The sequence below is a fragment of the Helicoverpa zea genome, chromosome 8 (genome assembly GCF_022581195.2).
Source record: "Helicoverpa zea isolate HzStark_Cry1AcR chromosome 8, ilHelZeax1.1, whole genome shotgun sequence".
NCBI lineage: Eukaryota > Metazoa > Arthropoda > Insecta > Lepidoptera > Noctuidae > Helicoverpa > Helicoverpa zea.
The window spans coordinates 2,809,889-2,833,500 of record NC_061459.1 but is presented as its reverse complement, the minus strand read 5'-3'; the positions used below and the strand labels follow the sequence as shown (position 1 = coordinate 2,833,500).

The 23,612-nt window shown below is 34.8% G+C and overlaps 3 protein-coding genes across 3 annotated transcripts; 2 read left to right on the top strand and 1 right to left on the bottom strand.

The window, feature by feature from the left end:
- The first annotated feature begins 185 nt into the window (after positions 1–185).
- Positions 186–3,879, top strand: LOC124632265 (iduronate 2-sulfatase). Its single transcript, XM_047167036.1, has 4 exons — positions 186–385; positions 603–1,080; positions 1,686–1,961; positions 2,149–3,879. The coding sequence occupies exons 1-4, from the start codon at positions 188–190 to the stop codon at positions 2,727–2,729; spliced, it is 1,533 nt and encodes a 510-aa protein (XP_047022992.1). The 5' UTR covers positions 186–187; the 3' UTR covers positions 2,730–3,879.
- LOC124632266 (GDP-fucose transporter 1) lies at positions 2,529–8,701 on the bottom strand. The gene is made up of 6 exons (XM_047167037.1): positions 8,429–8,701; positions 7,783–7,984; positions 5,617–5,842; positions 4,357–4,649; positions 4,009–4,221; positions 2,529–3,101 (listed from the first exon to the last, which is right to left on the bottom strand). Exons 1-6 carry the CDS (start codon positions 8,494–8,496, stop codon positions 3,045–3,047), a joined length of 1,059 nt encoding a protein of 352 aa, XP_047022993.1. The 5' UTR covers positions 8,497–8,701; the 3' UTR covers positions 2,529–3,044.
- Positions 8,702–10,222: 1,521 nt separating this feature from the next.
- Positions 10,223–22,399, top strand: LOC124632267 (membrane-associated progesterone receptor component 2-like). Its single transcript, XM_047167038.1, has 3 exons — positions 10,223–10,772; positions 11,015–11,164; positions 18,954–22,399. The coding sequence occupies exons 1-3, from the start codon at positions 10,460–10,462 to the stop codon at positions 19,076–19,078; spliced, it is 588 nt and encodes a 195-aa protein (XP_047022994.1). The 5' UTR covers positions 10,223–10,459; the 3' UTR covers positions 19,079–22,399.
- The last annotated feature ends 1,213 nt before the right edge of the window (positions 22,400–23,612 follow it).

The window sequence follows — 23,612 nt, the reverse complement described above, 5'->3', positions numbered from 1 at the left end:
AATTAAAACTTTTATTATTAGGTTATAGAAAACATTTATCTACTATAATACTGTATGAAAAATAATCACATTCATTGAATTATGTAAACCTAGTGGTTACTATTGAAAATTTTACGTTCTGTTACATCTTTTACTGAACGTTACTATCCCGTTTACTTATTCATATTTGTTTGTTCAGGCTTTAATCATGTCGCTTTCACAATTTCTTTTGATTCAGTTATTAATTTTATTAGTGTGTTTTACTTTCCAATCGACGGCTACCAAGAAAAATGTTTTACTTATTTTGGTTGATGACTTACGCCATCTCTCGGACGAAATGGTCATTCTACCTAATGTAAAGAAACTTGTAAACGAGGGTGCTAATTTCAAAAATGCATATACACAGGTAATTTCTCTTTTCTATAGGGATCTGCTAAATTCGTAACAAAAGTAAAGTCATAGATTCAAGGTCTGATTCCAAGCTACGAACTTACCTATACAATAATTATCTATCATATGCTATACCTACTTACCTACCATACCCACACATTAAGGACATCCAAATACCCAATTACATACCTACCAAAGGTCCTCCTATACTCCGTATACTTGCTTTGTTCCAGCAAGCCCTCTGTGCTCCCAGCAGAAACTCAATGCTGACAGGCCGACGACCAGACTCCCTTCGCCTATACGATTTCTACAACTACTGGCGAGACAAAGTAGGCAATTTTACCACCCTTCCACAATTCTTCAAAGATAACGGTTACGAGACTTATTCCATCGGAAAGGTGTTCCATCCAGGGATAAGTTCAAATTTTACTGATGATTATCCCTATAGTTGGTCGCAGCAACCTTACCATCCTCCGACCGAGAAATATAAGGATGCTGCTGTGTGCAAAGATGAAGAAACAAAAAAACTTCAATCCAACCTCCTTTGTCCAGTAAACGTTAGACATCAGCCAGGAGGAACGTTACCAGATTTGCAGTCTTTGGGACATGCTGTAGATTTTCTTTCAAATAGGAATAGCAGTCGGCCATTTTTTCTGGCAGTTGGATTTTACAAGCCGCATATACCGATTAAATATCCTGAAGAATATCTTGGTGAGTCTTGTTGCTATCTTTTTGAACAAAAAGTAATAAGTGCAGGTGCAGTGCAAACCGTGGGAATCGAACTCACTTGGTACCTGTCTTACACCAGACCATTGATATGACCTATTAATTGTTGTTAATTACTTCTGAGAAACTGCCTCGTTGGTCTAGCTGTCGCAAGTGCGGCTGCTGAGCACGAGGTCTCGGGTTCGATTCCCGAGTCGGGCCGAAATCGCTTTGTGTGTTTTAGAAGACTTTCACAAAGCAGCCCGGAGCGTGGAAGCTGGTGATTGATACACCCGTGCATCGGAGAGCACGTAAATGTCGGTCCTGCGCCTGATCTCTCTCCGGTCGTGTCGGATTACCGTCCCATCGGGCTATGAGAGTTAAGGAATAGTGAGTGCACCTGTGTCTGCGCAAATGCTCGTGCACTATAATATGTCCTGCGTAGTTGGCTAATCTCCTTACATGAGAACAGCCGCCGTAGCCGATAATCGGCTAGGAGGACATCATCATCATCATCATCATCACTTCTGAGAAGTGATCCAGCGTTTTAAGATTACCTACTCAAATACTCTTCATGATATTTTATAAAATATTAATGTTTCCGTTTGCAGCAAGGATACCAATAAACAAAGTGAGCCCCCCAAGACACCCATTCATGTCTCCTAATACACCCCTGGTCTCCTGGCATCCCTGGACAGACATACGGCGAAGGGACGACATCGCACGGCTGAACATATCATTTCCATTCGGCACCATGCCTTATGAATGGTCTCTTAAGATACGACAGAATTACTATGCTGCTGCAACTTATGTAGATGATCTGATTGGTGAATTATTGAGTTATGTCGATAGAAGGAATACTATTGTCGTTTTGACGAGCGATCATGGTTAGTATACCAAATCTAGCATACTTGCGTGCGTAATATTACACAGAGCAGAAGCGCTCCCTATGTCAGATTTTAATGTTTAGCCACGCTTAACTCTCGCAACTCGGGGCAATTCTAGCGAGTTATTTTAAGCTTGTGTAATGAGCTCTTTATACATGTAACTTCATTGACTATCTTTTTTTTCCAGGATGGTCACTCGGCGAAAATGGCCTATGGGCAAAATACAGCAACTTCGACGTAGCTTTAAAAGTGCCTTTGATATTTTCAGCGCCAGGTATACATTCAAGGAACATACATACGCCTGTCGAGTTGGTAGATATATTTCCTACATTGGTAGATCTTAGTGGCTTGTCCCATAATATACCAAAGTGTAATAAATTGGATAAATCTCTTCTATGTTTTGAGGGCAAGAGTTTAAAACCGTTTATGGTGGATGACTATACAACATTTGGAAGCCATTTTGCAATAAGTCAGTATCCCAGACCAAGCGTGTACCCTAAAAAGAATTCTGATAAACCACGTCTAAAATACATTAAAATAATGGGTTACAGTATAAAAACAAAAAGATTTCGGTACACAGAATGGGTTTCCTTTAATAACACATTATTTACAGTTGATTGGAACAAATTATTTGGCTTAGAACTATACGATCATTTAACAGATCCTGATGAATCCAATAATCTATATTTGGTACATAAATATAAAAATATTAAACAATATCTTTCTAGATTGTTAAGATCACATGTTAACAGATATAATACGAACTAAATCTAAGTATATTAAAATATTTAATTTAATAATAATTTTAAAATATACATAGTTATAATAACCAAAAACCAACACATAAGCTGTCAAGCTTTTAAGCTGATCTGGAACTATTCTGTTTTCAATACACACAAGATTTTTCTCACGTCTTAGTACTAAACAAATATATCAATAATAACACGTAGAGATGAACGCACACAAAATGCGTATAAATGAAATACGTATACCTAGGTACGATGAATGATAAATGTTTTTAGTCACAGCACATAAAATTAAATGCAGCATATTAAAAAGCAAATGAATTTATCAAAGGTATATTTACTGAGAAGTTTTCGTATCTTCCGGGCTCGGATACTGTGATTCAACGTCGTCGACCTTAAAATAAAAACATTTCTTTATGAAACCTTAATTATTTAAATGCTTATAAAATGCTGACTTCACAATAGGCCACAAAAATAAGGAATGCAATTTTTTTTCAATAATTAACTGTGTAGACATTGGTAAATTAGGAAGACGAACTTCGGATATTATACATAGATGATTCTTACTTCATAAATTAATATAAAATATCTTGATAGTACGTAATAATAATTAAAGTTGAGTATATAGTACGCTAACTAATCAATTGACGTAAAACTAAATAAACCTTTTCAATACATTCATTACTATTAGACTGAGAGCCCAGGGCTGTCAGTCATCACCTATTTATTTTCATACAAAAATCAAGACAGGTAATTTTTGGACTTTTCCTGTGCCTGTGATGAATATTTTGATTAATTTTTCTCTTAAAAATATTCAGATTTTAGCTACCTTCATAACCCATACCCTAAGAACACACTCAACTTTCGAAATCACTCCTAATGAGAAAATGAGTAATGGCTGACGGCCCCCGGCTCTTAATCTATTCTATATATCCTCATAGCTATACACTGCGAAAGGAAGTATTTCCATAATCCTTATCACATTATAACACAATGTATGTAACAGTCAAAGAAATAGCAACCTTGTATATTTAGCAATTAAGTTGAAATCATGATCACAGGGATATTTTATTAATTCCAATGGTGGTATTTTTAGCTGTTAAATTCACGCTAGTCTTTTATTCGAATTAAGTTGTGACCAATAACTATTTTATTAAAATTATTCTACTTTATATACGTTTTTTACTACGTGTTTCACTATCATCAAATAATCACCTTCATATAACACAAAAATGTCAACAAAAGCGTTATTGTATAATACAGCCTTTAACCACACGTAACTATGAAAAAAATCATCATACTAAGCTCTGTTTTTCTTCAGGCACTGGTTTTCTAGAACTTTCTTCCATTTCTATTTGCTTGAACCTCGCGTAGAGGGCGCTACTGGCTAGAACGATAATGTTTGAGGTCCACCAAAGAAGGTTTTTACTCTCATTGTACCACTGGGTCGCTATGACCGTTTGCGCACACGCCTTAGCTGTTCCCGAGATGTTGTGGGTGAGAGGGGAGGTCACCTGAAATTTCAGTTAGGAAGTGTTAAGTGTTAAGTAAAAACTTTTTCGCTTTAAATTGTAAATGTTTTAGCGTTTGTTTTAAGTTAAAATAGCTTGTCTATCAGTTCAAATAATCTAAAATTCAAATAAACCCACCTTTATCTGTAAAGAGGTGAAATAACCAATGGCAAAGCCACACAGTCCACCAATTAACATTTGTATCCAAAAATATGTGCTGTCAAAATTACTATAATTCCACAGCACAGACAATTCCCCATTCATTATAATTAGTGGCAGGAATAATAGTATTGAATAGGCATTATTATAATAGGATAGCAACCAAACTTCTTGGTTTACACTAGGTAAAACCTTTTTGGTGTAGATGGAGTATAGGGATAGCATAAGAGATCCTATTACTCCATATATTGTGCCTATTAAAGAGAATGAACCTGAAATAAAGAAAATACGTGATAAACAGCAAACTAAAAATACTCATGTAAATAAAATAACATTACATAAAAATAATGATGCCGGATGTTACTATATCTATGCTTCCTAATCGCGAAAGCGATAGATTGCGTGCGTTTACACGTGTGGGATGTATGGGCGACGATTGGAGCAACTTAGGAGAGTGATATGCAGTTAGAGTTTGAGTTTGAGTTTGTCCAGGGTTGTCTCGGAACTTATTAAATTTCCGAGGCAAGGACACGCGGGTCAGCGCTGTTGTCTCGTGCCTGCGTGCGCGAGGCACAGCATTTATGCTGAGCGCTGCCCCTTTTTCGCAAGGTGGCGCAAATGCAGCGTATTTACTGCTTGTTCTGTCATTAGTTTTATTTGTTTTATTGCTTTTGCGTCGTTTGCGATATGGTTTTTCTTTATTTCTGATAGTACACCAAAACATTATAAAAAGCTTTCGAGGCATACTCTTTTTTTAACTGATCAAGATTACTCACTCTTTGTACAAGTCTGTACATTAATAATGTGGCATGCATGATATCTGTAGGATTAACAACTAACCCAAATAGATTATTTACATTGCATAATTAGCCTGTTAAGAGCAGATCCAATGAACACCTGTTGTCGTTTCATCTGTCAAGTGAATGTGAACTCTTTGCTGGTTGGTCTAGAGTTGAAAATAAAATGAACTCGAACAATTAGGCTGATAACACTGGCACTTTACTGAAGTTATTAATTATGCCTATGCCTGTCTAATATTCTAAATGAACAACTACAAACTGTTCTGATAGCATAAAGGCAAAAAATACATTGTAGCCCTGTATTTCTTCAAACAAGTAATGCAAAGTTCTTAGGAACAGGACAATCCTTGGCAATGATTACTTAATGTTTTCATTAATTCCATTAAATCTTAAGGTGTCATCGTACCTAAATATATTATCATAATATAAGAATATTTACCTAATAAACTCTCCTGATCTACCCCAAGGTAGAATCCAAAAATGATGAAACCGCAACATAAAATGCATCTATATGAAGTCCTCTGTCCTAACAGCACCCAGCTGAATACTACATTAAATACTGTAGTCAATGATCTTCCTACGTAGTAGAATGGTACTCCTACGTACTTCAAACACAGATTATTTGTTGCTATCATCAACGTGAACATTATTGAGAGTGGTATCACCTGAAATTGAAGAAATTATTGCTATTAGTGTTAGTAAAACCATAGTAAATAGTTTGTTCTTAAAAAAGGTATGAAGGGCACCTGGCACATGTTTACTCCATGCCTATTACGTTTGAATTATTTATACAGATGCAACAACTAATTACATATTATTTTGTGTTACAAACAGAATGCTATATAATATTAATTTTAACTTTATTGGAATACTTAGACGTAATACTATGATTGTAAATAATGTAGTTTTTAAATAGTGTTTAGTCCTTAGCTGTTGTATTAGGATTAGAGATCCTGTAAGTATAGATAGTTTAAGGTGTTTTTAATCTATACTAATATTATAAAGAGGAAAAATTTGTTTGTTTGTTTGGTTGTAATAGATAAACTCAAAAACTACTGGACCGATTTTAAATATTCTTTCACCATTAGAAAGCTATATTATCTGCGAACATAGGCTATATTTTAACCCGGTGCGGGCAGTAGCTCCCACGGGACGCGGGTGAAACCGCGGGAAAACGGCTAGTTTTAAATAAATAAATAAAACATAATTTACAATTTTCCAAGGCTTATTGGGATAATAAATAGTAGCATTCTATGTTATTTAACCAACCTACATTTTGTATTCATAGAATATTTGGTTTTAAAAACTAACTGATATTAATACAGTATCAAATTGAACTAGCTGATAATTTTTGTGTTACAAATATCTGAATACTGATTAGCTGATATTAGTGCAAGTACATAAATAAAAACTCTATATAATTCTGACCTATGCTGATAAACTACAAAAAAACGCAAAACAAGGAAAATTCAGATTAATATTCATAAAACAGTATTAACACAATTACATAATAATGGAACTGCTAATTAAAAGGACTGGAGTGAATGGTTTTAAATAGCGTCCTTGGCTGTTATCACACAATAATTAGCATTACATGAGTGCTTACTCAGTTTCTGTTCATTAAGTACACCCAGTATAATGTGTATGGTCTGCAGCATAATCCAGAGATTATATAGAGTGCTTTATAGGTTTTTCTGCACTGAGTACAGTATTTTATGACTTTACTCAAACAGAAATAGAAATTTGAGAAATTAAAATTTTGATATGACATTTGTGTGTATGCATACTTATACAAAGGAAAGAATTTACAAGTTAACACAAGAACTGCTTGACTTTTTTGCATAAAATCTAATTTGCTCAGTTTTGTGAGATGTCACATTTAAATCAACCAATATGAGGATGTGTAACCAGCAAAAACTATTTTTATATTATCAAATTCTATTGACAATGAAATAAAGAATTAGAATATACACAAATTTTAATGATTATATTTGTTTTGATAACTGGAAGAGTTCTTTGTAATGATAATGATCTTGATGTTATCATAACATAAGTGTTATATTAGCTACCATCTGATAAGATGCCAGTTATTAAGTTTATGATTGATTTAATAAAATCATGTGTGTTTTTTTGCTACTTTATTATGATGAATGCAATATGACAAAAGAATTTCTCAGAAGCAATAGTAGTAATAGTTAATTGACATCATTGTTGCTGGGGAGTTTGTTCCACCACTTCTTTTTCCCAGCAAAAACACATAGGAAGTGGAGAAGGGCGGGCGTTTTGGGGGTTGTCTTGTGTAAATTTGACCTTCAAAAAGTGCTGATTTTCAGCCTACTTTGAACAAATGACTTTTGATTTTGACATCCAAACTAATTAGAGGTAATATTTTTTCAAAAACTAATGAACCAATTTGAAAAATCCTTTCACTGTTGGAAAACTACACTGTACCCACAGGTGAAATAGGCTATATTTCACATGGATACAGGAAGTAGTTGTTTCCATGGGATGGGATGTAAGTGATACCTTGAGATATGGCTATATTTAATACAGTCAGATTTCATTTCATCAGCAAAAAAAACGTTATAAAAAAAACCATGATTACCTTTCTCATAACATCCATTTTCCATGGCGAACCCTTAGGAAATGCAAAGACCCCTGGTATACCACCAGATCGACTTAAAGTATAGCATATACTGAATGACACAATACATTGGAACCATGTGATGAACAGAGGTGCTTCCAAGGCAACCGCCTGACTGCTCAGTAGTGCTTTATTGACAAAAACTGTAGCTATTGACACTACCCTGAAAAAATAATGTCAAGTTTAGATCAAGGCAGCTGGTCATTGAAGTGAAACTTGTTATTGATGGGAAAATAAAAAAAATGCTGTAAATAAGTAATAAACTGATATTTCCGTCATGATAAAACTTTTTATTAAATATTTTCCTTTTCGATAAATTCAGTTTGCTTATCTTATAAAATGTTAAGCAACAACAACTCATACTACTTTTTAACAAAATAATAAGAATTTTACGACCGGCCTTTATTTACTTAACAGTAAACTGTGTGCCACATTTTCAGTTATACATATAATATATTATGTAGCATAGCCTTCAGCTTTGCTCGCCGGCGAATCAATTAAAATATTTCCAAGTAGACCTTTGTATCGCAATAACTATTGAGTCCAACCAATAAACAGATAAAAAAGACGACCCACTGACCAAATAATGAGTCTTTTTAATACAAACCAGTAACAAGAAACCACAATAAATATAGTAATGTATCTGGAACACAAGTCGGAACGTTGATCCTTCATTTTGGTTTCTTTCTTGGGTTATTAACACTACAAACTGTAATTATGTAGGTTTTCTGCCAGAATCATGTTTCAGTTCTAGGAACTATTCAAGAATTTCAGTTATTAGCACAATAGATGCCGAACAATGCGACTGTTTCCATTCCAAATGAAAGCCACTTTGGGACAAAATTCCAAAACAACACAGAAAAGTTTGACATGTCACAAAATGTCATCATTTGACAACAGTCATCAGCTGTCGTTCTGAAATTGTGATAATTTTTATCACAATTTCAGTAGTGAAAATAGTTAAAAACATGACGTGTTTTCGTAAGGGAACCCTCAGTAATGCGATAAAAAATAATAATAATAGGCTTTCATATAATTCATAATTTTTTCGATTGATAAACAATAACCCATCGTAAGTATTATATTCATTGAACATTTTGTGTAATAAATGAATGTGGAGAACATAGACATAATATTAGTAAACAGGACTGCGCATATAAACCCAAAAAACGAGCCGAGTGAAACAGTTAGTACGGAGGCTGTCTGTCCCTTTCTAATAGGGTGACTATGAGATTAAGCTATGAGAGACAAATCCGAATTTGCTAAGATTATTAAACGCAGATTGGTATTGAAGTTTTAACTTACGCAGTTTGTGACCTTAAGATACTTATAAAGGCTTTTAATAGCGGGAATTAGCAGTATAAAAGGAGGAAGATTCGAAGTGAAGACTGTTTTTTTTTGTATTTCTACTTCATATATAGACTGCTGAGCCATTTATGTCTCGCCTTTCTTCATTTTTGGGAAGCTATAACAATAGTACAACAGTTTTAAAATCCATCACCCATATTTTCACTTATTACAAGAATTCATGGGCACCCTAGTTGTTTGGTTTACGAAAATGTTATTATTAGCTAACCTGTGGAACGATATATTGCAACCACCATAGGATTCACTTTTACAAGTATAAACGCAACACTTTTTCACCATTTAAATAGTTTAAATTGATTTAATACAAAAAATATAAACAACATTTTAAACGCTGATTACGCGCCAAGAATGTTCAGGGTTACCGCTAGAAAAAAAAACAAAATAAAAATTTATGTTGTTTATGTTTTAAGAATAATAATTTATATAAATAATTATAATAAATTAATGTGATTTTTATTAATTTGTTGACTTACAATTGTTAAAATAAGATAAAAATATATGTGATTCAATTGTTTTTTTGGGAAGACAAAACTGTTGATCACAACATTTTTTTATGCTGGCAAGGTGTTAGAAAGAGACAAACGGCCTCCGTTCTAACTATCCCTCTCGGCTCGGATTTGCCTCTGTGTATTATGCAACAAATTTAGTACCTTATTGCGTTGGAATAGAGTTCATTTTTGTAAATATATATTTCGAGCGTTCGCAATCTTGTTTATTATATTACATCTATGGTGGAGAATTTAGTGATTTTTTATTTGCTTTTTATGACATATGAAAATTCAAAATCATCTGTGAGATATATTTGTCATTCAACCATCGTACCTATTATAATTTCAGCCTTATTGAAATGATATAAAGTTTAAAATACGGTAACAGTTTTCAGTTGTTTTATTTTTATTTTGACATTTTCTTACGAGGGTTGACAGCTAAAAAATTCAAACACTAGTTCTAATGATAATTTCTCGTTATATCGGTTTTTCTTCCTTTAAGACCTAATTCACAACTCGTTTTCTTTATTTTCCAAATTTAATTGATGATAACTTGATATTGTTCATATTTTGTTAAAATGGTTATTTGTGGGCTTTGTAAAGCAGCAAGTATTTAAAGTTTTTTGTGTAGGATAACACTAAAGTTGTCGCCTCGCCGTTGCCGGAACGCTGACGTCAGTAATTTTAGTATTTTACATTTTGCGAATGGAAATAGTTTTCTTAAATTTATACAAATAACCCCTATCCTTGAGGCGACACATTATCTTTGTGTACAATTGAAAATGGCATCAGCGCCGGAGACAAAATTACCGGAGACCGACAGTCTAGAAGCGGGTTCCAGTTTCTTTGAAGAGTTCTACAGTCCCGTAAATTTGATTATAATTGCGATAATCTTTGTGTTGGTGTATAAAATATACTCAAAGTTCACAAAGGTGCCTGCAGAAACACCGGCGGTGGAGTTGCCAAAAATTCGTAAGGATATGACAGTTGCAGAGCTGCGTCAATATGATGGGAGCCAGCCTGACGGCAGGGTGCTGGTGGCGGTCAACGGGTGGATATTCGACGCCACGCGAGGGCGCCGCTTCTATGGGCCCGGTGAGTGCATCCGCACCGCTGTTTATAAATAGAGTTGACATTACCATGACTCATTAATTATCCATTTAAAATGCAGAGTATGCACCTTAGGTAACCTTTTGCATTACAACAACTTGTTCTAATGTAGCCTGCATGTTTAATGCCTTACTACTAGGCCAGTTACTGATTATTAGATGCAAAAATTAGGGTCCTTGAGAAACAGCCACTACCATGAAACTAATTGTGATAAACCTTCCATGCAGGTGGACCTTATGCAGCATTTGGAGGGAAAGATGCCTCAAGAGGTTTAGCCACATTCTCTGTGACATCATCAGATAAGGAGTATGATGACCTCAGTGACCTCAACTCTATGGAAATGGAATCTGTGAAGGAGTGGGAGGCACAATTCAGAGGTATGTAACAAGATAGCACTTAATTAAAAGAATTATCAACCAACCAATGGCAGAATTGCTTTAACTGCATGATTGAGGAATTGCATCATCTTTGAATTTAAGATATCACACTTTCAGTGACTGATAAAGGTGTAGACAATTGTTATTTAGGCCAAAAGTTTTACATATTGACCTGGGAGGTCAAGTATTTTGATTTGACTGCATTTAGGTAAGTGGCAATAGTCAGAACTTAACATTCCAATATATGGTGATTGTACAAAACCACTGAATTAGTGGTATCTAGATTCTAGAAGAGCCTAGATCCCTGGAATAGTTGATTAGAATGGTTCTATAATGTTTATTAAAAATCTTTTATAATAATAACAATGAAGTTAAACTTTCCCAGACTATAAAATACCTTCTGCACTAGATGGCATGCATAATAAGGTGAACTAATCAATTAACACAGACTCAACTAATTTTAGTGTTCTGATGGATAAATGTATTCAGTCTTTTGTCCCTTTATATTTGCCTAATCTCCCAATGAGCACCATTCTGATATTGGCCAGTAAAGGCATCCATTGCCCACAATACAATAGGGAAAAATTATGAAGATTTTTATGAGATGTAAATAACATGTATTTGTTTCTCGTTGAAGCCATAGAAGTTGCTTATTGTATCTTTACACATAACAACAAATGGCCAACTTCTAACCAGTAAATATATTCTATATATACCTATTTTTTTTTTCTTTTTAAGTAGCTAATATCATTAACTGCACCTACCACTGCTATTTCCCCACCACCCAAAGGTAGACTGGGAGAAAACGCCTAAGGCGTTAAGTCCGCCACTATGCAAAATGTGCATAAAGTGTTATAAATAAATAAATAAACAATGATGATTTGATATTGAAGTTGGTCTTAAAAAAAAACTGACTAGGTATTACATCTGACTTTGTAAAACCCAAAAATTATGGTACTTTTCAGGAGTCTTCTTATATCTTAATCACATGAATATAGGTATAATGTGTTATGAAATTAAGAACATTGATTAATTGATGATCTAATTTATGTTTTCCTATAACAATACTAAATATTCAGTCAAAATTAAATTAACAATTGCATTAATTCCTTGTTCGCAAAAAGTGCAGCATTGTTATTCTGTGTTCATTATATTTGAGAGTTACCCCTGACCTACTAATGTGTAAGGATAAATTAATATAAACTCTGTCTGCCTTGTGCTTGTTCACACAGTACATATTCAATTAATTACTATTCAGTTGTTTCCCAAGATATCTGAAATTTATCCTTGACTTAGCGTTTCATTAATTATATATATGCTATGCTGTAAACAAGCAATAAACAGTAATCTATTTAACACACCCTAAACATTCTGTTGTTTACATTTCGTCATTATGTATGAGTGTTCAACGAAAATATTTACGCGTCTACCTATTACCGATATTCATGGCAATTTACATTACTTAATGGCCTTCGGTAAATAATAAAACATTATGCCATTATCGTAAATAGAGAAATATTTAAACAATCTCAGATAAATAAATTATTAATCTCGTAAAGCAATTTTACTCTTAGTCCGATAGTTTTGCCATGGTGCCCGTAAAGTTGATTTCCAAAGCTATGGGGATCGATATTCGTTGATCCTATTAGGAAAAACACAGGTTATCACAATCACATGAATATGTTATCAGTTTATCTGTCAGCTAATCGATTCAGCTTACCCTTTAGGTATTTCACTTAGCTTGCTTATCAGTAGCTTATAAAATGCATAGAAAGGATCATACGATGATATATTTGATAATTCTATATCCTTTATGGTCACGGGTAGCACGGCCCTGGACACAGGTACCTTCAAATCAGTCGTTTTGGAAGGGAGGCCAATGTTCAGGAGTGGTCCTACGGTGTTAAATGATGACAATTCTATAACTATGACTAAACAAATACCATCGTCAATTGTTAGGTTACGACCCCACATGAAAAAAAGCTCGCCTTTAACCTCTAGGCCACCCTGGCGGTATGTTAATGGATATAAATCTACAATGAGTGCAAGACCACCAAATTAAAAACCATACATAGAGACTTTCTGAAGTAACTTCGAATGTTGATCCAGTAGCGTGTTGTGACCTAATAAAATCTGGATAAAAGCAACATAAAATAACAAATAATTCACAATCAATATGGAATGAAGGTTACAAATTAGAAGGTCACTATGGGAGTGTCGGTTGTATTAGGAATTCTGATTGTAAGGCTAATAGCAGTGTGTTTATTTATTTAGCCAGCTGTTTTGGCGATTAGAGTATACGCGGGAGATAAGCCTATTGATCTGCACAAGTGTGATTTCTTTATCTTTACTATGCGGAATATAATATTCCAGGTAAACTTGGAAAGGTTCTTTAAAACTCATTCGCAAGTGAGCCAGTCAGCAAAATAGAAACAGGCTAAGGGCATAGTGCGAACGTAGTCTTTTAGCCGTAGATACTCAACTCGTCTTGACCAAACGCAACTTTTTCGGTAGAAGAATAAATTCTACTGAAGTATTCATTTCATACAGAAGAAAGACCGCTCAATTCGCTAAATATATAATTAATTACAGATTTATCAATCAAAGAAAATCATCTTATAAAGAGACTGGGAATCACGCGTATTCACACGCGTAGATCAGAGATCATTATTACGTAGGCAATTAACGTGTTTCTAAGCGCTAGATCCAGACGCTTTTATACGTTGTTCATGCAAATGACTTACGTATTAAGACCTGTTCTATGACGTGATAGATAATTGTCAGCTCAGACTTGATGGAACCTTGGATTTAGGATATCAAGAAGGAAATAAGATAAAAAAGCTGTAACGTAAATGAATGCAACGGTACACCTATACTAATAAATAATTGCTTCCTTTAAGGTTGAGTTCCATACACCATTATTTTGTAACTCAGCCTATACTGTCCCACAGTGTCACACTGCTGAACAAAGGCCTCCTCCATACAGCATATTCCAAATACAAACTATTTCTCATAAGTGTCCGTTGACAAATTGACTTTCCTATGCTGTCTAATGACTAAAGAAACAATATAGACAAGGTGCAGTAACCTTCCACCTTGAAATTCCTTCCATCACCCACAAGCGCGCGATTGGGCGTGTCTCGTCAATATCTGGAAACCTAACACGATAAAAAATGGGTGAAACATACCACCTATACTGATACCGCATCATAACACAATTTCTAATCATAATAATAAAAAAAACCGGCCAAGTGCGAGTCGGACTCGTGCACGAAGGGTTCCGTAAATTACAGTTAAATCAACCTATCTCAAAAACTATAAGAGATACTTTGATCAAACCAAAAATCGTTGAAAGAGTTAATTAGCATGCATCACCTCTATTTTTTTTAGAATTTTATACCCCGTAGTTATAAAAATAGAGGGGGGGGGACATACTTTTTACGACTTTGAGAGCTGATATCTCAAAAACCGTTCACTTTAAGAAAAATGTTTTTTAGAAAACTTTATATCATTTTAAAAGACCTTTCCATTGATACCCCACACGGGTATGTACATCGAAAAAAAAAATTTCATCCCTCAGTTACATGTATGGGGGGCCCCACCCCCAATTCTTTTTTTTACTATTTAGTGTCATATTTTTGTAGCGGTTCATACAACACATATTCCCATCAAATTTCATCACTGTAGTACTTATAGTTTCCGAGTAAATCGGCTGTGACAGACGGACAGACGGACAGACGGACAGACGGACATGACGAAACTATAAGGGTTCCGTTTTTGCCATTTTGGCTACGGAACCCTAAAAAGGTAACGTGCACGAATTCGGGGTTCCTAAAGTTATCATAATGTCTATACCAGTTTGTACATGTTTATCAGTTACATTTGATAGGTGCAGCATTATCAGACTATTTTCCAAATATAGAACGATCAGATTTCGTCATTTGTTTTGTGGGTGTTACCTACACATAATGCATAAAGTTATAGGGCGAGACTCCAAGAGGTATTTATGTTAATGGTCTATGCTTCAATGCTCAGAAGGGGACACTTCTAATGTCTTACACAACCTCGTCTCTCTCTGAATGCAGATCATTAAAATTTGACAGAGTAGTAACTGCTCCAGTTCTGGTTTCTTAGAAAAAGCACATTTAGCTCTCATTTTCTGTAGCCATAAGTGATGCATCATAAAAACAATCAGATCCGAACATCTGTGTGTGGTTTCTGTTAGCAATTAATCTGTTTATCGAATTCCATATTTTTATTTATCACGAACACTCATGCGCATATTTTGGTCCTACTAACCGCCATATTAATATGTCCACACGTGTTTGCTCACGTGAAGGTTTCTCGAGTTTTAAAAATAGAACAACAAAAAGTTTATTTACATTTTGTTTGAGTAACGTGCTGTCATACAAACGAGAGAGTGTTGAACTTTTTGAACTCCCATGTCGGTCAGTAGTACAATGTTTCTTTAATTAAAGATCCAGAAATAAGTTTGTGTTTGTAATCTTGTAATAGGTATCATTAATATAATACCTTTTATTTATGTAATCTTCTGATGTAATTGTCGCATTTAATCTTTGTGTTGAACGATAATATACTTTCATAATATTTGAGTAGGTAAACTTATTATTTCTTTTTATAATGTAAGCTAATTTTATCTTCATTATTTATCGAGAAATATTCTCAGCACCTTTCACCTTCGTACCTCTCCGTATTCTTGTAAAAATCATCATCATCATCATCATCATCCTCCTGCCCTTATCCCAATTTTATTTGGGGTCGGCGCAGCATGTTTTCTTCTTCCATACTCTTCTATCTGCCGTCATCTCACAAGTAACATTCTTTCTTACCATGTCTACTTTCACACAATCCATCCATCGTTTCTTTGGTCTTCCTCTTCCACTATATCCGTCCACGTTCATACTCATTACCTTCCTCACAACATGACTCTCATTCCTCCGCATCACATGCCCATACCACGACAGCCGGTTTCCACGCAGTTTTTCTGATACCGGCGCTACTTTCAAACTTCCTCTTATATACTCGTTCCTCACTCTATCCATTCGCGTAACTCCACACATACCTCTTAACATTCTCATCTCTGCCGCATGCAATTGTCTTTCATTCGTCGCTTTTGTGGGCCAGCACTCTGATCCATACAAGACAGCAGGCCTGACCATACTCTTGTAAATTTTCCCCTTAAGTTTAAGGGGAATACGAGGGTCACAAGTTGTTCCCGTTACCTGCCGCCATTTCATCCATCCTGCGTTAATTCTGTGCGTTACTGTCCGATCTATTTCGCCATCGCCCTGAATAAGCGAACCGAGATACCGGAAATCGGAGCAGACTGGAAGAAGTGCGTTATCCAGCGCTATGGCTTCAGGACTGGAGAGACCGCCGAAATCGCAGAACATGTATTCGGTCTTGGTTCTGCTGATTTTTAAGCCAACATTCTCCAGTCTCTGTTGCCAACTCCCCAATCTGCTCTGGATCTCAGGTCCGTCTTCGCTAACCAGGACGATGTCGTCGGCAAACAGCATGCACCAGGGTGCCTCCTCCTGTATGTCCGCCGTCAAGGCGTCCATAATAAGCAGGAAGAGGTAAGGACTTAGAGCCGACCCTTGGTGCAGGCCCACAGCCACACTGAACTGGTCAGTATTGCCGGCCGACGATCGGACATACGTACAGGACTGCCTGTACATCGCACGAACTAACTCCACATACTTCCCAGGCACCCCTTTCTCTCTCATGGCCCACCACAACACTTCCCGAGGCACCCTATCATACGCTTTCTCAAGGTCAATGAACACCATGTGCAGATTCCTGTGCACACGTCTGTACTTCTCGCACAATTGGCGAAGTGCGAAGATGGCGTCCATTGTTCCTCGACCTGGCATAAACCCGAATTGGTTTTGGGTAATTTCACTCTCTTCTCGCACTCTTTTCTCTATCACTTTCTCCCATACTTTCATAGTATGCGACATGAGCTTTATCCCTCTATAGTTGCCGCAATCTTGCACATCCCCTTTATTCTTGAAGATGGGCACTAGCGAACTACTGCACCATTCTTGCGGGATGACTTCTTCATGCAGCAACTTATTGAAGAATAAAGTCAGCCACATACATCCGTTCTTCTTTAACACCTTCCACACTTCAGCTGGTATATCATCAGGGCCCAAGGCCTTTCCATTCTTCATACTTCCAAGTGCTCTTTCTACCTCATCCATGCTAATTTCTCTTACCAATCCCTTATTTACTTGTGCCTCTTGGAGTATTCCATTCCAAACATTCTCTTCATTCATAAGCTTTTCAAAATAAACCTTCCATCTCTCTTTTATTTCTTCATCTTTACACAAAACCTTGCATTGCACAAAAATTTGCAATCATAGTTATGAAAACACAAATTAAGAACTGAGGATATCAAAATTACAGCTTGTATTGTTGTACCATATATGTACCATACAACCACTGTCGAAGTAAATCACATTTATGATATTTAAATGATAAATCCTGCAAACTTCGTCAGTCAACTGCAACAACTTAAATCTTTACCACGACAAAAGTTATGATTATGACGTAGATGGCTGTACCAGTTCAAAAGAAAAGTTTGAAGGCCTTCCACCGTTCATTCAGAAATTTCTTAATCAGTACAGAGCACACTGCGGTGTGGTATTGCGTAAAATTTAACTGACGCATCGCCGCTACCCTTTGTTATTCGCACCAGTATAATTTATAACAAAAATGATGCGCAATTTCTCTAAACAAAACAGTTCACACGTAGAACCGTCGCTTTGTCTTATAATAGTTAAGTTGCACAATTACTGTTTACTTTGTCAAGTAATTGTGTCGATTTCTAAGTCTTCAGGTGCTAGAATATTCTGTTATGTTTAATCTATCAGTTATAGCTATAGGTATCAGTTGTAGATGCATTCTGCCCAGACAGACAATTTGTGTAATTACTCTAAAATCGTGCTATAAAAACCCGAAACGTCTCGATATTTTTTAGAACATCCAATTTATTCCTCAATCTTTGATTAGTAATACATTTTAATCGGTAAATTTGTGACCTAAATTGCAGAGATTTTCAGTCGTATTTCGAACGCGTTAAGTGCAAACTGGCCAGTTATACTTCATAGAGCTAGCGTACCAATCCATTACCACTAAGCCTATGGAAGCCGGCGTCAGTAGGTCATGCTCTGACCACTACAGAGTAACGGCGTCGGCGCCACAATACACTGGCGTTCCACTTTCAAAACTAAAGGCTTCACTACTTTTTAACGGATGACTGTTTGTCATGTTGACTGAATAGACGTACAGAATTATGTACCTATATGGAAATGGAAAACGGGGTGGATTGTACGATAAAATGAAATTCGAAGAGAAAAAAAATATTAGGTGCCTAAAAACACGATTTTACGAGAAAACGTGTCGATATGTTTATATTACGTATACTATATTTTATGTCTGCTGATCATTTGAGACAATCAAGCCGTCTGCACTTGGTCATTGAGACACGTAAGTGTCATAAAATTTGACCGCCACGTTATTTATTCTACAACTATGTAGGTATAACTTGCTGTTCTCTAGGTTGAAGCAAATGCAACTTTACTAACTCAACTATTGTTATATTTTATACTGTGTGCTCACTACTTTGCATTTCGTCGGGTCCTCATAAAAAGACAATGAGAATTACTTTAATGACAGTAACTAGAGAACTTTGGTTGACTGTATTTGGAAACCTGTGGAATCTTTAAACCTAAATTAACCTTAAATCTTCTACCTTTTTCAGAGAAGTACGACCTCGTAGGGAGGTTATTGAAGCCTGGCGAGGAGCCTATAAACTATTCAGACGAGGAACCCGAGGACACGGACACGTCCACGCCGACCCCAGTCGAAGACAAGAAGGAACAATAAGATTACACCACACCATTCAAATTGTTCGGAAGCAATCAAATGTGCTCTTCGTAACGTTTAGAACATACGGTAAGAAGCTAACGCAAAAATTAAGGCTTAACTCTCCAACTTAAATATTTAGATATCATTCTTTACTAGTCCAGAGACGCTTCTTCATAGCCTTTATATTTAGTTCGGTCAGCTCACATGACCGATTTTGAGAACTGCCTAGAAAATACCATTCTTAATTTTGATACTGCACTTGCATGCAGACATCACATTAGACGTTAAGAATAAGAATACTCGAGTTCGTCATGAGATCATTTGCTACAGGAAGTAAAATTATACAATGTCTTAAAAAACAGACTTGAATTTATTACCTATAAGTTCTATAATATATGTATAAAGTCAAGTAAATATACTCATAGCTAAATATATAAAATCCTAGTGTTGCATCATATTGATGCGTCGTCCAAAACTTATAGTCGAAATCCCCTGTCTAAGTTACTATTCCCTTCATATTCTAGATGTAAATTATCGACATTTGATTGCTACTAACAATTTCGAACCTTGCAAGTTGACTCGATGAAGCTATGGGTTCTAATTCTTCAAAATAAATTATATGACGGCATATAATACTTATTTAAACTTAGTGGTGATATGTGATTGTATCGGAAACTTTACTTACTAAATTATATCCTGTTCAATATATGTATTAGAAACGTTTTGTACATAAACATTTAGATCTGAAATGTGAAATGGCAATATAAAGAATTAAAAATCATAGCTTCCGTCAAACAAAAAACAATCCCTTGTGAATGAGTAAGTGATTTTAATGTATATATGAAATCTATTGTATCATTTTCACCTTTTAACTGTTGCTTATTGCAGATTTTTGAATATATTATTATATATTTACAGTTTCACGAATTGAAAGACTGAGTGATGGCATATTAATTTAAACGAATGATGTAAAGGAAATCTAATCATTTATTGCACATTCCCAACATTATTTGGACAGCAAATTGTTTTATTTTGTGCCAACCGATGTTGAAGATGCTGCGTGAGCGCAGATATGCCATTAGTATTTAAATTAATATTATAGCCGCTGACAACTTGCGGCTGAGATAAGTTTGTTTTACGAGTTGATAAATTTATTGATGCATGTCGATCTTACATAAGTTTTATGATAAAAGGTTGCCTATAGAACGTTCGATATTAACTAATTAATCAATGATTATGTCGATCGGTGAATATTGACTCATTCTTCATAGGCATCGTAGATAAAAATATTTTATTTTTATCTTCTTGAAGCTGTTCTTTAACATTTCTTTAAACAGCTGTTATCCATGTGAATAATTTTAATTAAATGCGATATGAAACACACGAGAAATTCAAAATTTTAAAGACTTAATTCTTCTTAATTTATTTTCCTATTGTTTGTGCATTTATATATTTTGTAATAAAACGTGCGTGTTATGGGCTGTCCAACTACTATTGAACGTTTATAGTGTCGCATACATATTAATTTACAAGTTATACAAAATCTCGGCCAGTACGCTTAACAGCGCTGGGTTCATTTAAAATTTAGGACTGGCCGTTTAAGTTATTTTTTAATGAAAAGAGCGATCATAAGGCGTTCAATAGTTGCTGGCTTGAGTTTTAAATATTGGCCGAGCTACAGCGACAATTGCGATCCTAACTGGACCCCACCTGATATTCGGTACTTATTTATAAATTATGTGTTGCAAGCTAAGAAAAAAATACAAAAAATAAATAAGGAAATGTGCATAATATGTGTAATTAAGAATCTAATTAAATGAAATACTAATTCGTGGTAAAATGACGTGTGTGTGGTTATTAGTTCGTTCCTTTAGTGTCGACAGCGATGTGATATTTTGGGCAACATCATTTTGTTTTTTAACTAAATTAATTAACTGTCACATACCCCATTTGCATTCATTATGGTTAACTAACGACGCCCTATTTACTAAAGTACAAAAAACATGGTTTGCCTCAAATATCTTTTCGCTTATAAATTATTTGTTGTAATCATACTTGTTCATTGTTTTTAATTAGTTTGTTTTAGTTTTAAGATCATCTGGTGTATGAATTATATTGGAATGGGATTATGGTAATTATTGTTATATCTAAATATGCGATTCGGAAATGCTTTGGAATTCCGACGTTAAAGGTAAAGAAATGAGGCTTATTTGCTTTGCCAAAGATTTTAGAAATATGACATAACAAGCTTTGTTATTAACATGAATTATTCTGTGAAGTCTGTGTATATTTTTATAAATTTTAATGTGCAGATAAATGTCTTGTCATTTAAAACTAATATAGGTTACATTGGAGCACGCAAAATAACGCTCAAAGCGACGCTAATAAAAACATATTAACATGAATAACAATGTCATATTTCCAAAGCATTTTTGAAACGTATGAATATGCAGTAGTGTAATGAATTTTTTGCTACTTAAAACTGAACAAGCTTTATCTTTGTTTTTGTTAAGCCTTCATTTTATAATTGGAGCTTTATGTGCTGAGAATGGTTAAGAGATTGCATTTAAGAAGTTATGACTATATGGAGAAATATATTTGTACCTATAGGAGACTGCTTGTAAACCTTGAAATAAAGCTATATTTTTGTAAAAAAGAGATGTGTATAATAGTTCTGTGTATGTAAATTATAGTTAAAAGTTCTATTCAGACCAAAAGTGTATAAACTCAGTAAAATGATATAAATATATTGGAGGAAATTATGTACCCGATGCATAGGCGATAGTGGTGCCATCTATACTTTGCTGTCTTAGTAAAAACGTGTGAATAAATATTGCTTGGTTTATGAACAGTCTCGTAAGATTATTATCTAAATTACGAACTGCCTTCAGGCCTAACGAGATGACACGGCATGTTGCTACCAACGTTTACAAAATATACATACATTGCATATTATGATCTCACTGAAGACTGTCCGTTCAGTTGCTGATGACCGGTGAAAGCTGATAGCAACACGTTTGCGACTACCACATCTTTGGGCCTTATTATAAGAATGGATGTAAACATGTCTGCGAAGTTTGGGAAATCCGTCGCATTTAATTTGGTCCCAAACGAGGAAATATAGTTGTGAAAGTATATTGCGAGGAGTGATAAGCAAATGAATCGTTTTGTGGCTAGTTTAAAATCTTAGTGTTGGTGGAAGTTATTCCTATATCGTTTTAGAGTTAAATGTGGAGTATATTGATGTACAGCACTGCAAGATGTTACTAATAACTAAAAATACATAAAAATGTTTATTTTAACATTGTCACATGAATTTAATTAAAGCGTTTTACATAATTATCTTGTTTTATTAACAGTTTTTATTTAATTTTATTCAACCTAACCTAATTTCAACACATCAACCAACACAAATAACTCTGACGTGCGATCAATCGAAAATTGTTTAGCTAAAATGAGATCTGTCTTCATACATATAAGGTAGCTATTTCCTTACAAGCGATAGAGAGCCGAAAGCGACCTTGCATGGATAAAGTACTTTGTGAGTGCCAGCCAAACTAATCATTCACAGTTTGGTAGAAAATTTTATTTTTTTACCAAAACCATTGATATACAAAAACCCAAGATGCAGTCTCGAATAAAAGTAGCGCTCGAAAGTGTCCCCAAACATTAATTCTGTCTCTTTCTATTAGGTACAAGCACTTGTTATTGTTTCAACTTTACGCGAATTGCTTAAAGTCGTTATTACAACACATTGTAGTTAAAGCAATCCCACCCAAAACAAAAATGTGAAAGACTGCCAAGTTCGATAATATGGGAATGCTTCGCCTATAAAAGAAGTGAGATCTGAATAAGTACCAAGTTCCATACACATACCTCAGTTAAAAATAGTTACTTTTTAATGATGTTACTTGGAAAGTTTTCATACACCTTGTTATAAACCTACTAAACGCAATGAATCAAGTATTTAATTATCTATTAAAACTTGCAACTATTTTTAACTGAGGTATGTGTATGGAACTTGGTACTTATTCAGATCTCACTTCTTTTATAGGCGAAGCATTCCCATATTATCGAACTTGGCAGTCTTTCACATTTTTGTTTTGGGTGGGATTTCATTTATTTTTGTAAGGTTGTTTATTTTATTTTTTTCTTATGATGAAGTTAGTTAAAGGAATGTCTCATTTATACTATCTTTTAGATTTTTTAATATGCACTATGTTTCTTACAAAGAAATGAACTAGATTAACTAAATGGACTAGATTTATCAACTGACTGACATGGATCAAAGTTACACATTCGTTATTTTCGAAAGTGATTCACACTTGGCCGTTTTCAGATTTTTATTTTACTTCTAACTAAACTAAATACAAACCATTCGAAGATATATTATATAAATATAGATAAATTTAGTTCGTTTTTGTTCCTTAGGGGTATAAATTTACACCGGGTATAAAACACCTTCATTATTTTGAAACCGACTCACACTTGGCCATTTTCAGATTTTTCCCTTTACCTTGACATAAAGACCTACCTCCATGCCAAATTTCAA

Coding starts and splice junctions, on each gene's coding strand:
- LOC124632265 (XM_047167036.1), top strand. CDS start 188: ATGTCGCTTTCACAATTTCTTTTGATTCAGTTATTAATTTTATTAGTG. Junction 386..602: donor TCAAAAATGCATATACACAG/GTAATTTCTCTT, acceptor GCTTTGTTCCAG/CAAGCCCTCTGTGCTCCCAG. Junction 1,962..2,148: donor CGTTTTGACGAGCGATCATG/GTTAGTATACCA, acceptor TTTTTTTTCCAG/GATGGTCACTCGGCGAAAAT.
- LOC124632266 (XM_047167037.1), bottom strand. CDS start 8,496: ATGAAGGATCAACGTTCCGACTTGTGTTCCAGATACATTACTATATTT. Junction 5,843..7,782: donor AAATGGATGTTATGAGAAAG/GTAATCATGGTT, acceptor CTTCAATTTCAG/GTGATACCACTCTCAATAAT. Junction 4,222..4,356: donor TCACCTCTTTACAGATAAAG/GTGGGTTTATTT, acceptor CTGAAATTTCAG/GTGACCTCCCCTCTCACCCA.
- LOC124632267 (XM_047167038.1), top strand. CDS start 10,460: ATGGCATCAGCGCCGGAGACAAAATTACCGGAGACCGACAGTCTAGAA. Junction 10,773..11,014: donor GCGCCGCTTCTATGGGCCCG/GTGAGTGCATCC, acceptor CCTTCCATGCAG/GTGGACCTTATGCAGCATTT. Junction 11,165..18,953: donor GTGGGAGGCACAATTCAGAG/GTATGTAACAAG, acceptor TACCTTTTTCAG/AGAAGTACGACCTCGTAGGG.